General features: G+C 42.0%; 1 protein-coding gene across 1 annotated transcript in view; it reads left to right on the top strand.

The window, feature by feature from the left end:
* Window positions 1-16,647, top strand: part of LOC145393983 (roundabout homolog 2-like) — a 184,543-nt gene extending 167,896 nt beyond the window's left edge. The window contains exons 7-8 of the mRNA XM_080267957.1: window positions 15,875-16,050; window positions 16,276-16,647. Coding sequence (XP_080124083.1) covers window positions 15,875-16,050; window positions 16,276-16,647 — 548 coding nt within the window. The remainder of the gene's footprint in view (window positions 1-15,874; window positions 16,051-16,275) is intronic.
* Window positions 16,648-16,917: the final 270 nt, after the last annotated feature.

The raw sequence follows: 16,917 nt of genomic DNA, 5'->3' as shown, positions 1-16,917 counted from the left end.
AGTACGATTGAGAAGAAAGTTGGATGTGTTAGCTTTGAGTGAAACGAAAATGAAAGGGAAAGGTGACTCTGTGTTTGGAAGTGTGAGTGGAAGATTGTCAGGTGTTGATAGAGGAAGGGCAAGAGAAGGTGTGGCCTTGTTAATGAGTCCAGAAGTACAGCAGTGTGTGACTGAATGGAAGGAGGTGTCATCGAGACTGGTGTGGGTGAAAGCGAAATTTGAACGTGAGTTGTGGGTGTTTGTGAGTGCATATGGGCCTGGTAGTGAAAGGGATGAAGAAGAGAGGGAGTCTTTCTGGAATGATGTTGATGAATGTCTGCAGAGTTCTGGTGCAAATGTGAATGTGGTAATGATGGGAGACCTGAATGCTAGAGTGAGAAATGTAGCTGTTGAAGGTCTAGTAGGTAGGCATGGTGTGCCTGGAAGAAATGAAAATGGGGAACAAATGATAGGGATGTGAGTTGAGCGACAGACGTGTGATTGGAAATACCTTGTTTGAGAAGAAAGATATAAGTATACATGGGTGAGACAGGAGGGTGGAAGGGTTGTTAATAGAGCATTGATAGACTATGTGGTTGTGCCCAGGAATGTAATAGGAAGATTGTTGGATGTGAGAGTTCTGAGAGGGGAGGGTGGAGGTATGTCTGACCACTACCTGGTGGAGGGAGTTAAGAGTAGGAAAGAGATGGGTGAGAGCTAGGAGACTTAGGTGTGGCAGGGAGGTTTTGAAAGCCAGTGAGTTGGATAAAAGAGAGAAAATGATAGAGTATCAGGAGAAATTGAAAGATGACCGGAATGCAGTGAAAGATCAGGAATATGGCAGTGTGGAGGAGGAATGGCAGTTGTTTAAGAGTGCTGTGGTGGTGCAAGCGGAAGAGGTGTGTGATGTAAGATGAGTGGGTGGTGGTGTAAGAAAAGGAAGTGAATGGTGGTGTGCGGAAGTAAGTATGGCTGTGGCTGAGAAGAGATGTGCATATTAAGTGTGGCTGCAGAGGAAGGATGAGGTGTCATATGAGAGGTATAAGGAGAAGAGGAATAGGGCGGGAAGAGTTGTGCGTGATGCTAAAGTGGCACCAGATGAGAGGTGGGGTAGGCAGTTGCCTGAGAATATTCGACAGAATAAGAAAATGTTTTGGAAGGAGGTGAAAAGGGTGCGAAAGGGAGAGTCTGGGAAGGAAGAGCGGGTACAAGCAGAGGAAGGAAGGATGTTGATTGAGACAGATGCAGTAAGGAAGAGATGGGCAGAGTATTTTCAAAGATTGTTAAATGTAGAGGAGGAAAGGGAGGCTGAGATTGTGGCAGATGGAAGGATGCAAGGATTAAATGTCTTGGGAGAGTTGAATGATTCTTTCATCATGAAGGGGGAAGTGCAGGAGGCAGTAAAGAAGATGAAAACAGGAAATAGCTGCAGGTATGGATGGGTGTGCTGTGGAATGCCTGAAGGTGACTATTGTAGACTGGTTAGTAAGATAATTGAATGTGTGTTTTGTGAGAGGTCTGATGTCAGTTGACTGGGCAAGTGCTTGTGTGGTCCCGTTGTATAAAGGTAAGGGTGATAAGTATGAACGTACTAGCTTTAGGGGTATAAGTCTGTTGAGTGTTGTAGGTAATGTGTATGGTAGAGTGTTAGTTAAGAGAGTTAGGGTACAGAGAAAGTGATTGGTGATGAGCAGTGTGGCTTTAAGAGAGGGAGGGGATGCATGGATCAGGTGTTTGCTGTGAGACAGGTGTGTGAAAAGTATTTAATGAAAGGTATGGATGTGTTTTGGGCGTTCGTGGATTTAGAGAAAGCGTATGATAGATAGGGAGGCTTTGTTGATTGTATGGACTTTATGCTAGGTTACTAAAAAGAGTGAAAATTTTTTATGTAAATAGTAGAGCATGTGTAAGAGTGGGGAATACTGTGAGTGATTGGTTTCCCGTGAGAGTGGGGCTGCAGCAGGGATGTGTGATGTCGCCATGGTTGTTATATGGATGATGTTGTACGGGAGGTGGATACAAGAGCATTAGGTGGAGGTCTGAGTCTGGTGAACGTTGATGGTAAAGAGTGGAATCTAAAGCAGCTGCTGTTTGCAGATGATACTGCACTGGTGGCTGATTCAGAGGAGAGATTGAGACAGTTGACTGAGGAGTTTGGAAGAGTGTGTAAAAGAAGGAAATTGAAAGTAAATGAGAATAAGAGTAAAGTGATGAAGTGTACGAGGTTGGTAGATGGTAGGAGAATGAATATAGTTTTGAATGGTGAGTTGCTTGAGGAAGTACAGTGTTTTAAGTATTTAAGGTCACATGTTGCAGTGAATGGAAGAATAGATGCCGAAGTGAAGTTTAGAATGAATGAAGTAGGAAAGGTGCTAGGAGGAATAAAAAAAAGTGTTTAGATGTCGTTCGCTTAGAATGGATGTAAAGAGAAGGCTGTATGAGGGTGTTGTGGTACCGACTGCATTATATGGGGCTGAAACATGGAATATGGGTGTAGCAGAGAGGAAAAGTTTCAATGTATTGGAGATGAGGTGTCTGAGGAGTATGTGTGGAGTGACGCGTATGGATCAGGTATGAAATGATGAAGTGCGAAGGAGAACTGGAGTTGTTCGGGAGATGGCTGGTAGAGTTGAGCAGAGGGTGTTGCGATGGTTTGGGCATATGGAGAGAATGGATAATGAGCGATTGGTGAAAAAGATAACTAGGTCTGATGTGAGAGGTGTAAGGCTGAGAGGAAGACCACGAATAGGATGGATGGATAATGTGAAGAGAGCGCTGGATGTGATAGGGATGTCTGTTGAGCAAGGAAGAGTGGCTGTGCATGATAGAAATTAATGGAGAGAAATTGTGAATGAATAAATGATGAAGCAGCCCTGAGGGGATATTCTCACGCATTTGTCTGATCAGCTGTTCAGGTTAGATGCCGGTAAGGGAATGGGTCTTTTATGATGTGGCAGGGGTAAACCAGCTCTGCTATCGGGCCCTGCTGCAGATGTCACTGATTGCACAACGCAGTTGACCCTCGTGCGGTGTGATGCGGTAAGGATCTGTCCCTTCTCCCCTTTGGGGCTAAGATGCGAATGAATGTGTTTGAGAGGATGAGTAAATTGAGAGGGTGTCGTCCTGTCTCGGCTACCTCCCTTTCCTTGGGGGAAGCCGCCTAGGTATATAGATAGATACATAGTTCATCCATTTTATTACCTAAACTTCTGCTATTTGTGTAGTATACTTTCAGGCTATTACGTGTAGTTATACCTCTTACTTTTTTGTTTGTGTTTTCGTTAATAACTCGGAAACTCTTTACATTACTAAAATATTTTTTTGTACTGTCACTTATCGCTCCTCTATCATCGTTTGTTCTGGCCTCCATCATCGCCTGCTCATTTTGAGGTGTTTGAGTGGCTGTATCTACACTAATGGTTTATTTCTCTTTACAAGTCTCGATGCATCTATCCAGACCTGATGATAATGATTTCTGAGTGGAGTTGCTGCAACTCCCTGCACTTTTTATTCTCAAGATAAAACACACACACACACACACACACACACACACACACACACACACACACACACACACACACACACACACACACACACACACACACAAACACACACACACACACATTCTAACTCCCTATCTATCTTTCTAGCTAAAACAGTAACTCCCTGAGTACTGAGTCCCATCCCAACTATACATGACACGTAGGGAACACATGTTGGTTGGTTATAGGGTTACCACCCAGCATAATAAATGACTTCCTGGTTTACAGGAAATCATTTGGCTTGCCACTCAACGTAGAGCTTCCCAGAAGGAGAGCACCACTACACCAAGTGGCTGTATAATGGACATCCCCAGTGACTACATTTTACTATACGTCATCTTACAATAACCATCATCCGTCGTGATTCATTGCTCAGTGGGATCATCTAAAGTATTGAAACACCTCTCCATTACTCTTGAGTTGTCTTTAGCATTAATATAATGTAATTACCGATGTCAGTTTTCGCCTGTGATGATCTTGCATCTCATTAACCTTTCCACTTCGGGAAACTTATGTGTATAACACGGGGTGGAAGGGACAGCGCTGTAGAGAATATACATAGAGGGGAAAGTTGTGACTGAATCGGTGGAGAGGTGGCCTGCAATCCTAATGGGCCCAGGTTCGAATCCCGACTGGGACAAGAAATACATTAAAAATTTGAATTTCATAAAGCAGACTTTACTGATCAAACAGAAGACCCGCCGTCATGTCGTGAAAATATCCCTGCTAATGCTAATACACCAGTCTTCTATGAGACAACCCTAGCATGTATTCAATATGGACTGGGTGTTAGCGCCGAAGTGGTGACATATGGAGGATATGGTGCTCAGGAGGACCACTAGGCATTGGGAACTGGCTGTGAAGCCTCTTCCCAGAGTCACAAACACACACACACACACACACACACACACATATATATATATATATATATATATATATATATATATATATATATATATATATATATATATATATAAAGACTCTGTGGTACAGTGGTAAAGTGTGCGTTTTCGTACACGATATATATATATATATATATATATATATATATATATATATATATATATATATATATATATATATATATATATAAAGCCTCAGTGGTAAAGTGTGCGTTTTCGTACACGATAACGAGGGTTCGCGCCCCTCCAGGGTAATAAACTTTGGGAACGTTCTTCCGGCCATGTACTGCTTTGGCGAACATAAGGGATGCTGTAATTGAACCAGTGTCACATACTATAAAGTATGCTTGCACCCAGTCGGCTTGGGCGGGCCCATTACTCTTCGTTCACAGACTACACACACATCCAAAGCCACTCCAGCACTACAGCCACACTTACAAGCACTTCTCACCCTACATACAATCTCTAACAGAAAGCCTAAGCCACTTAGTAGAGATACATAGGTTGTATCGTCTCCACTACGGTCGGGATAGGCCGGTCCTGTAGTGGATATATATATATATATATATATATATATATATATATATGCATTTGGAGACTGACACCACTTGGAAAGTGGATTTTTTCAGTTTTGGTGTGTCTGGCTCATTCTCCCTTCCAAGTTTCCATATTCTGTCATGGTTACATGCTCACATAAGCAACACGTAAGTGTGTGCTCACTTTCCTACTTCGCAAATTCTGTTTATGGCTTCTCTGGGACAGTGAAATTAGAAATACAGGAGAAATTAATAAAGTAACAATATCAACACAACTTTACGATAATTTTGAGAGTATTTAATGTAAACTTCAAGAAAGAATTTGTCAAAATAATGTGAGGTTGACTAAGAGAGTGTATGTAAATGAGGTGAAAAAGGAGAGGGGAAGGAGACTTAGGAAGATATGGAGGAATGGGGTGGAGAGGTACAGGAGTGAGAGGTGTGTGAGTCGAAGAAAGGACATTCTCATGGCAGGGAACAGAATTACACTGTGGCAATTTGTGTGTGACCCTCCAACCCCCATCTGGGATTAATGCACTGGGCTGTTAACAGGTACATAGAATACATTAGTCACACATACAGGTAACTGCATATTACTTACGTCAGTCGTTTCCAAAAATTCAATCAGATGGCCCCTTAACTTCGAAATATTCTAACAGAGCCCCCGCCTACCACAATTTATAAGATCTAGGTAGGTAATAAAAACTAAAAAATAGAATTTAGTTTTCAGTTAATAAAAATATATATCACTTATGGAATGCTGAAATAAGGATTCATTAAATAAACATTTCTTTCTTTTCGTTTTCAGGCTGAATTTTCCGTTTCATTTATTTATTTATTTTTTTTTTTCTGGAGGGGAATTCATTGCTTTTGATTTCATGAAATTATACGTCTGCGAAAATAAGAAGGTGAAACATTTAGATTCTTTTGTATTCATTAATGACTTGAAAAAGAAACCAGAGAAAACGATGAGAACAATATTATACTTTCCAGTATGCCGATAGTGACACAGCTGAAGTGGAACAACTGATGCTGAAGAGCTAACAGCCACACCTTTAGGAATGCTCTGTAGAATCATAAACTTAAGATTCTTATTTTCAGTCCGTCATCATCTATTTATTTACGAACTGCAAAAATTATGAAACATTGCTTTAAGAGGGTTAAGTTCATCATCATCATCATCATCATCATCATCATCATCATCATCCGGACTTCCTTTCCCACCCTAGGGCAGGGTGAGGAGTAGCAACGTCCAGACAGTCCAAATTGGCCCAGTCCAATGGGTCATGCTTCCATTCACTCACATTCAAGCCCCCGGAATCTTAACTCTATCTGATATGCCAAAAACATTCACCACGTTCTGTAGCTTCACAAAAACGTATCCGACAGAGTTAATCCAGACGCTGTCACGTTAAAAATGGGTGCCAAATCCCTGATTATGCGCTTCTCAAAATATTCATCCAGCCAGCTCGAGCTCTTGTCAGTCTCCTAGCCTCACCGACTTCCAAACCTCCCTTCCACACACTCATCCACATATCTCTCCACCTTCTCCTTGGCCTACCTCGCCTCCTCCCTGCTTCAAATTCGCTCAGCTATACCCTTTTCACCCCTCTATTTTTATCCATTTTCTCCACATAACCAAACCATCTCAGTACACTCTCTTAGATTCTGGTATGAACCGCCTTCCTCATTCCACATCTTTCACGAATCACATTACAAGTATTTCGTATCGTATCCACTCTCTGTACTCCACATACATTCCTCGGCAGTCCCATCTCCACTGCTGTCACACGTGACTTTTCATTTTCATGCCACACCATAGTCTCACATTTATATGGTAAAGTGAGCACTAACACTCCATGTAAGTCTCGTGCAGTTGCAACACTCAGGCTTATGTTTCTTATCAAGGCCTTGATTGCACCAGCTACTTTCATTCCTTGTGTCAGTCTACTTTCCTTCCTTGTGTCACTCTGCTTGCCACTTCTTTTGCACATTTTCCTTTCTTTTGTATCACTGTACCCAGGTGTTTGAACTCTCTCACCAATTCCAGTCTCTCTCCATTCACTGTAACATCACACTGGGAGTCACCTCTCTCAATAACCAACACTTCACTCTTTTCTACATTTACTCTCAAGGCACGACGCTCACAGACATCAGCAAAACTTTGCACTAGTCTGCTAAGTTCTTGTCCAGTATTTGCAAGTAGTACTGCATCATTAGCATTCAGCTAATTTGAGATATTCCATCCATCACCATTTATTACCAACTCCATCCCCCTCTCCATTACTCGTGTTTTTATTTCTATCATCACCCCATCCATATATATATTGAACAACCACGAGGACATCACACAACCTTGTCTCACGCCCACACCGACCGTGAACCATTCACTCAGATGCCCGTTTACCCTTACACATGCTTCACTACCGTCATGAAAACTCTTGACGGCACCTAGCAGTTTACCATCCACACCGTACATGCGCAAAATCTTCCATAATCCTTGTCTGTCCACTTTGTCGTATGCTTTTTCCTGATCCATGAATGCCATAAACACCTTATGGTCCTTCTCACAAGCCTTCTCCACTATCTGTCTTACTGCAAATATTTGATCCACACATCCTCTGTCACTCCTAAAGCCATCCTGTTCATCACTCACTAGGACTTCTGATATATGTCTTACTTTCTCCATAATAATTCTTCCATACACCTTCCCTACCACACTCAATAAACTTATGCCACGATAATTCTTGCACTCACTTCGCTCACATTTATTTTTGTACAGGGGTACAGTCACAGTCTTCTTCCACTCTGCTGGCAGTGTCACTCATCCATGCTTTCTTAAATATCTCCAACAAGCACTTCATTCCGCTCTCTCCACTACTCTTAATCATCTCTGCATACGCCTCATCAACCCCAGCTGTTTTCCCATTTTTCAGTCGCTTCACAGCTCTCTTCACCCCTGCCAGGGTCAAGTTTCCCGGCTCTACATTCCTTCTTCGCACACCCCCAAAAGAGCCGCTCTGCTCTCTCTATCCCATTCATCAGGCTTTCAAAATTTCTTTCTATTTGGTCCTTACTTCATCCCCATGGGTTAATAATCGACCACCTTCATCCTTCACTCCTTCACATTTCTTTCCGCTGTCACTTCAACATTTCCACACCTCTTTTCAGAAACACTTTCTTTTTTCAGAGAAGTTTCGTTCATTTTTAATCCAAGATCATCATTTACCTCCTTTTTCCTTTCACTAGTCTCTTTACATGCTTCTTGCTCTCAGTATATTCAGTTCTTATTTCAGTTGAACCTCTGTCCTGTAACCACTGTAGCTACTTCTTCCTCTTTTCCTTCACTGCTTTCTTAACCTCATCATTCCACCATGCCGTACCTTTCTTCTTGGTTGTTACTCTTGCCACACCACACATCGCTATAGCATTCCTAACTAAGCAATACTCCTCCCCTATTTTGGTTCTGTATTCATTTGCTTTTTTTTTTTTTTTTTTTTTTTTTTAAATAATTCTCAGCTTCTCGATTTTCCTTGACGGCTAATCTCTCTCTCCTGTCCACCTCATTCCTCTCAGCTTGATCTTGCACACCACAGTCATATGATCTGACTGACCTCCACATCGTCCTCTCACGGCCCTCTTATCAGCAACCATTCCCAGCATCGACCTCTATACTACCACGTAATCAGTCAGGCTCCTTTCAACACGATCCCCATTCCCTCTATACCAAGTATATTTATGTGCATCTTTATGTTTGAAATTCGAGTTACAAATGCACAACTTCCTTTCCTGATACATATCCTTCAGTCACTTCCCACTATCATTTTCTCCTGGTACTCCATTACAACCCATTAGGTCTTTAGTTAAGTCATAGTATTTATTCCCCCTCCCCCTTTTGTCAGGTGCATCCCTAAGAAAGAAAAAAAGGAAGGTACCTATTGTTCTGTGCATCGCCCATTTTTAGATTCAGGTCATCGTTTGTTGTGTGTCACTCCCTGCTGCAAGTGACCATAAGTTAAGTCGCAGATAAAAATTCAGGTCATTCTTTGTTCTGTGTGCCACTCCCTGCTGCTGGTATGCATATAAGACCTCTACCCTTTACGATTCTGTCTCTGAAGATGTAATATACGAAAGTACTCACTGTCGCCCCTTTCATTTCTCCTGTGGTTATTTTGCATACATATCTTCATCGTGAAGTGAAGTTTCTGCATATATATATATATATATATATATATATATATATATATATATATATATATATATATATATATATATATATATATATATATATATATATATACAGAGAGAGAGAGAGAGAGAGAGAGAGAGAGAGAGAGAGAGTATATATAATCTCATTTCATCAGCTGTTTGCGTGTCCACTGCAGGACCGGCCTATCCCGACCGAAGTGGGTATGATACAGCCAATGTATCTCTACCAGTTGGCTTAGGCTTTCTAGTAGAGAGTTATATATACGATGGTGCAAAGGCTGCAGTGCGTGTGGATGGTGAACTAAGTGAATTTTTCTCTTTGAAAGTTGGTTTGAAACAGGGATGTGTCATGTCTCCATGGTTGTTCAATCTGTACATGGATGGGGTAATAAAAGAGGTACAAGGTAGGGTAGTGGATGTTGGAGTGGCCCTGGTGAGAGAGGATAGTGTTTGGAAACTCCCTGTACTGTTGTTTGCAGATGATACTGTGTTGCTGAGTGAAGACGAAGGGGAGCTGCAAGGCTTGGTGGATGAGTTTGGGAGAGTGTGTAAGAAACGGAATCTGAAGGTGAATGTAGGGAAGAGTAAAGTGATGGTCTTTGAGAGAGGTGAAGTCAGTGAATGTACAGCGAGGTTGGATGGTAAGGAATTAGAAAATGTGAGTACGTTTAAGTACTTCGGTAGTGTGATGAGTAAGGATGGAGGTTTGGAGGGTGAAGTGCTTGAAAGGGTACAGCAGGGAAGAAAGGTTGCTGGTTCTTTGAAAGCAGTGATAAGAAACAGGGAAGTGAGCATGGAAGTGAAAAAGTTACTACATGACAGTATTGTGATACCAACTCTAACGTACGGAAGTGAAGCTTGGACGTTGTTGAAAGGACACAAGTCAAGAGTGAGAGCAGTGGAAATGAGTTATTTAAGAGGAGCCTGTGGAGTCACATGGAGAGATAGGCTGACGAATGAGGATATAAAGGAACGTTGTGGTGTTGATGTGGATGTGATAGGAAGCGTTATGAGGAACACACTGAGGTGGTTTGGCCATGTGGAGAGGATGGAGGGTGAAAGACTGACGAAGAAAGTGTATGTGAGTGAGGTGGAAGGGGGAAGAGGGAGGGGGAGGCCGAGGATGAGATGGAGGGATGGGGTGGAGAGGTATATGAGAGAGGGGGGTGTGAGTTGGGAGCAGGGCGGTGAAATGGCGGGGGACAGGGCGACTTGGAGGCGATTTGTTTGTGGCCACCCCAAACGGGATTGAGGCGTCTGGCAATATATATATATATATATATATATATATATATATATATATATATATACACACACACAGGGTGTCCCGGAAAAATGTATACAGACTAACAGCTTTATAATTCAGCAGTTTTTTGTCTTTTCCAGGTGAGAATCGCCGATGAATATGGCCAGTCCCAGGCTAACATTCGACCAACGTAAATTTATACTGAAGTGGTACTGGAGAACAGAAAATACAAAAGAAGACAAAGAGGCTGTGTTGAGTACCCTCTGCGTTCGCCATATTTAAGACGACTTGGCATCTTTTGGGGGTACCATAAAAATAGAGTTTATGTCACAAAACCAAATACACTTGAATGATTAAAGATTACAACAGAAGAGAAGTGTCGCGAAATTACAAGAGAAACTTTAAGTGACGTTTGCAGCTCTGTGCTTCGACGATGCGAGCAGTGCAGTGCTGCGGAGGGAAGACAATTAGCCCAGAAGCTTTAAGGATGCACCTTGAAAAAAATTCGAGAAAGCTGATTTTTTCAGGAAAGCTACATAGAAGCCTCATAAGTCAAAATCAACAAACGTTCTAAACATTCCTCATAAGCAAACCGTGTGGGACGATAAATTCAAGGTGGCCACCATCGGCATGGATTGTGTATATAGTTCAGTGACTAAAATGGACACTTGGTCGTGTGGTACCACATTTTAAGGGTTTTAAGAAACGATAAAACCATTTATGCTAATATTCTAAGAATTCTATTACTGATATACACAGAAAGTGCGCCAGACACAAAAATTCGGAAATCTGTATTGATAATTTTGCTATGAATTTATAAACTAGGGTATACTTCATCAGATGTTTTTATTTTTCAGGTTGGATACAGATTGATGTGTAGAGGCAAAAGTACATGGACAGAAGACAGTGTGAATGGAACGAGATGACAGCACAAGAACAGTGTGATATTTGTGACTTTTGTGATAAGTCAATCACCTCTGACAGAGTACTGTCACACAACGAGGCCTACCCAGGATATTGAATACTAATGCTGAACTGAGGGCTGGACATGAAGAAAAGCTGTTATCTAAAGTGTTGTTAGTTCCGGCTTATAAATGGTGCAAAGAACATTACATCATGCCATCATACATAAAAAGGCGAATAACGGAGTCTGAACAATCGGATAGGCAAGTGCATAAGAAAATCACCTGCCGTTCACAGGCCACTATATTTAATATAGAACAAGACTGTCTGTACTGTGGGAAATATGTGGACTATAGTAAGATCGCCAAACAACCAAAGGACCAATGTGAGGTGACTCATGAAACTGCAACACCTGAACTATTATCATCTGTTGAAGCCATGGCGATGGAGCGAGCTGTTAGTTGGGGAGAGTCTGTTTATACACGCAGTCAAAATATTGGTGATCTTATGACACCTGAGGTCAAGTACGACCTTGACTGTCAAATCCATTTTCATGGTGGATGAGGGCTTCAGAGAAAACCATAGGGGAGGCCTTCAGGGTCAGCCAACACCAGAAAACAACATGCGTTCCCGAAACTCTGTGAGCACATAGATAAGAGTAATGAACATCAGTTCTCCATCACAGAACTAGAGTCACTGATAAGAAAGTACTCTGACGATGGTGAATGCTACACTACCAAAGGCTTGAAAGATAAGTTACAAGAGCACTACAGAGATAGCATGATAATGACATGTGACAGTGGAAAAGACACCATATATACATTCAAGATGAAAGTAAGAGGATACTGAGGGAGCATTACAAAGCTGAAGGACCGTCTTACATCTGAAGCCGTTGCTTGCTGTCAAAGTCAGGCTGATGCTGACTACTTTATAAGTAGCACAAGACTGGCATTTACTCGGAATATCGCAAGACCTGTTGTACTTGTGGCAAAGAATACAGATTTGCTTGTCATGTTGGTTGATAGGGCCACAACAGACAATATCTAATGCAGTAGGCAAGAGACTTTGTTTATAGCATACACAGCATCCAGCAGGCAATGCATCCACATACCTGACAATGCGTATTGATAGCACACGCTATCACCAGATGTGACACGGTCTCTGCCTTGTATGGCATTGGCAAAAAGAAGGCCATGACAGTTTTGGAATGTGAGGATTGGGGGACGTTGGATGTGTTTAAGAAGAGCGATGCGAGCCATGAGGAAGTAGCCAGAGTAGGGAAAATATTCTGACTGAAGTTATATAATGCCGGTCTGACATGTACAACACTTGATAAACTGAGATTTGTGTAGTACATGCAGAGGATGAGCAAAACATCCACCAGCTTCCAACTCCAGAGCCTACCTCTTACATTCTCAGCTGGAAATTACCACTCATATCAACACTACTTCGCAGTTCAGTAGTAGTTGGGCAATGCTGAGGATTTAAATCCTACTGACTTGGGTTGGGAGCTTCAAGGTGTAATACTCAATCCCATTTTGACTGCCAGACCAGGGGCAACAGAGCATGTTCTTCTCATTGTGTCTTGTGGGTGTAAACGTGTGGCAAGAGATGCAAATATCGGAAAGCAGGACTCTACACCTATGTGTTCCTCGAGTATTAGCCAATCATGTGCCAATTCATTCCCACCAGATGGAGAAGATACTGAGTCCCCATACTATAATTGTGGCCTTAACTAGTTATGATACTAAAATATTTTATTCCGTACTTCAATAACTATTGCTGGCAAAATCTAGTGCAAATTGTTGACTTTAAATATGTTGAATTTACCATTTTGTTTAAAATAGTACATTACCTTGATCATATCTTAAAAATACGTCAATAAAGAAATCGAAATAAATGATAAAAATGATTTTCTTATACCCAAAACCCCTTATAAAGAGGTATCACATGACCATGTGTGACCTCTGGTTCCAAACCTGCAAAAGCGTCCCATGCCGTTGGCGACTAGGATTTTCGACCCACACAGCTAGCTCTATGGAATGTTTAGAATGTTTGTGGATTTCATCTTAGCATACTTCCAAGTAGCTTTCCTGAAAAAAATCAGCTTTCTCGAATTTTTTTCCAGGCTCTCCTCGAATGTGAGCTAATGCTCCTGACCTAAATTTGAACACCATACATAATAGTGTACCTGAAGATGGAATTTGTAACTCTGATTAAACCATTATTATAACATTTATTCATCAACATAAATCTATTTACTTAGCCTTCAAATAATCACCATAGCTACTATTAACACACACACTGTTTATAAGTTTTTCTGGGAGGGTACTCAACACTGCTTCTTCATCTTCTTTCATATTTTCTGTTTTCCAGTACCACTTCAGTACAAACTTACGTTGGTCGAATGTTAGTCTGGGACTGGCCATATTCAAGGGCGATTCTCACTTGGAAAAGAAAAAAACTGCAGGTTTATAAACTGTTAAGTGTGCATATAGTTTTCCGGGATACCGTGTGTGTATATATATATATATATATATATATATATATATATATATATTGTGTGTGTGTGTGTGTGTGTGTGTGGAGAGAGAGAGATAGAGAGAGAGAGAGAGAGCATCTATAGTAGGACTCGCCCACGTTTGCGGCTGTGGTGTGGCCCGCACCTGTGTACAGTGTTGCCACGTTTTCTATACCGTTATCTCTCTCTCTCTCTCTCTCTCCTGGTGGGAAATGTGAGCCACCCTGAGTACTTTTGATTCTTTTATAAGTTATTTATAATTGTGCTTTCATTTGTTAATTTGGTTTTGTTATATTTAGCGATGCCGACAATGCATTCAATGCATGCCCCTCTCCTGCCTCTCTCTCTCTCTCTCTCTCTCTCACCGACTGGGTGTGGAAGTGTTGCCGCTCGCGAGTGAATAATGTTTTTTTTTTTTTTTACTTCGGTATTGGCATATACCTACTATTTTGTCCTACATATTAGCTTATGATTATAAATGTGATTATTCCCCGTCCTTAAAATTATGGTAAAAGCTGGTAAATGTGAGCATTTTTCCCTAGCAACACCTGTACAAGCTATGGTTGGGTCTATGGAGGTACGTACTTTACCTTAGGCCGGGTGTGTAAGTGTTGCCACTCACAAGAATTACATGAATTATTTCTTTTACTTTGGATATTGGCATATTTCTTCTTTTTTCAGGCTCATTATCTTATATCCATAACTGTGATATTATTACCCATCCTAAAACTACGCTAAAAACCATTAAAAGTGACTACAATTTCTTTTAGCAACACTGTACAATATGTATGCCATGTTTCTGTGTTACTGTATAAATATTTTATGCATAATAAGATTACTGTTGATTCATCCATCAAAATACACGTGTAAGTTTTATTCATCTGAATTTATCGAATTTGTGATGCCTTGTACATAAATAGCTTCCGTTTCACATCGCAAGTTGGGGAAACGTGGCACCATTGTACACAGGTGCGGGCCACACCACAGCCGCAAACGTGCGCGAGTCCTACTATAGGACTTTACCTACAAACTTTGGTAGGTGATTCTAGAGTTAAGAATGATATAGGGGCGCCCAACGTCCACTTACTCGATGTAGTGCTGGTCTCGGGTGTCTGCCCTTTCCTCTCCTCCATCCTTCTTTCCTTCCATCCTCTTCTGTCTTTCTTTCCTTCATTCCTTCCTCGTCCTTCTGCCTACGGGTGACTTTACACTCCCTCTTCTGTCTACCTTTCCTTCATTCTTTCCTTTTCCTTCTGCCTGTGAGTAAATCTTCACTGAGTTACAAGCCAAATGGTTTCCTGTACACCAGGAAACCATTTACTACGTTGGGTGGTAACCATATAACCAAATTTTGGCGCCTGGTGGTTTAGTGAGTAATTACGGCGCTCCAATCGGATTGAGCCGGTGAAGGTTGATATCCAAAGGGTGGTTGGGGTTTATTGCTCACGTAATGCCACTCAGGGATGAGTGAGGCTGGTCACTCTCATCTTAAATGTCAGGACCAACTTGCCTAGCCCCGGGCTGCTACACTCCTCATGGGACAACGTAAGATTGGATGATAAAGATGAAGAATGATGTATCGACATGCATTTAATTTCTTACCATTACGGCTTTATAATTACTGTGACCTAATGTATGAATAATAAGCGAGAGTATTTTCATCCAAAGACCGTCAGTAATTGCTGCTCCATAATGGTTGAGAGTTGGTTCATGTTGATATAGCAGGTTTTACCCCAAATCGGCAGTTCAGTCACGTCAATATTTTTAGAGGTTATGTACCCAAAATGATCGTTCTACAGTTAATAAATACAAATCTTTTTTAACTAAATACTGTCTCTTCCACCACATCTGCTGGAATAGTGTTATCATTAGTGAGTGTGTTAAACTGTACCGTACTAACATTAGCCCTCCTCTGCACAGCAGCCTTCCCCCCCTCCCCCTCTCTGTGTGGCTGAGATGCCTAGTGTGTGTGTGTGTGTGTGTGTGTGTGTGCACTAAACCATTACTGTAGTGTCCCCAATCTCCCCTTTACACAGCACCACCCCGTATGGTTGATATGCCTGGTGACGTGGAGGTGGAGGAGGGGCAGCGACTGTTCCTGCGCTGCACTGTGGAAGGACTTCCACCTCCTCTGGTGTACTGGGCCAAGGAAGGGTCTCAGGCGGTCCTACCAGCCGGTATCACAACCACAGAACAAGTTTACTTGAGCCATGTTGGACAATTTACAGGTATAAATGACTATTCTAGGACTGGTGATGAAATGCTGAATGAAGACCAGAACATGAACTTTACATTACATTCCCTTAGAGGTAAAGAAGACTCAACGTTTAATGTGCAAGATTCGAGCAGTAAGGGTGATGGGGCTGGGGTAAAGGGTGAAGTGAAGACTCAGTATGTAGTTACTAGGGCTGGAGCCATGGGTGGGTTGAAAGCACAGTCTGAGGTTGCCAAGGCTGGGGCTGTGGGTGGGACAAAGGCGCAGTATGAGGTAGCTACGGCAGGACGGAGTGACTCTGGCCACTACGTGTGTGGTGGCATCAATAGTGCTGGTGGGGTGATGGCTCGCGTCACTGTCCATGTCCGTCCCACACTGCCTCTCCCTCCGCCCATCATTGCTGTGCCCCCCACCAACCAAACGCTGCCTGTAGGTGTTGCCGCCACCCTCCGATGCTTGGTTGAGTCAGCAGCGGGAGTGGGGGTGGGGCATCAGCCTGCGGTCAGAGTCAGCTGGACCCACAACGGACACCCACTGACAAACTCACCACGACACCACATTCGAGCAGATGGCACGCTCACTATCAAAGGTTAGAAGGATGTACTTGTCAAATGTTTAACTTTATCCTGTCCTGTATTTGGCTGGTCAGAGTTACCTTATTTTTTATCCTGTTCAGCCTCTCGTCATTCTTTCACATTTGTTTATCAGTATGTAAAGTATGTCTAATGGAAATAGTCATTTAAAGTCATTCTGCTTTTTGTTAGCCAGAACTACGTGAATACAAAAATGTTTCACTAAATTTCGATGATCCGTAGTTATAAAGCAGCAATGAGTCTCCTTGGTTACTAATCAGACGACCCTCCA

Source organism: Coenobita brevimanus, chromosome 26 (assembly GCF_032717465.1).
Source record: "Coenobita brevimanus isolate Jiangsu-jjx chromosome 26, ASM3271746v2, whole genome shotgun sequence".
Taxonomy (NCBI): Eukaryota; Metazoa; Arthropoda; class Malacostraca; order Decapoda; family Coenobitidae; genus Coenobita; species Coenobita brevimanus.
This window is presented reverse-complemented; position numbering and strand designations above follow the sequence as displayed.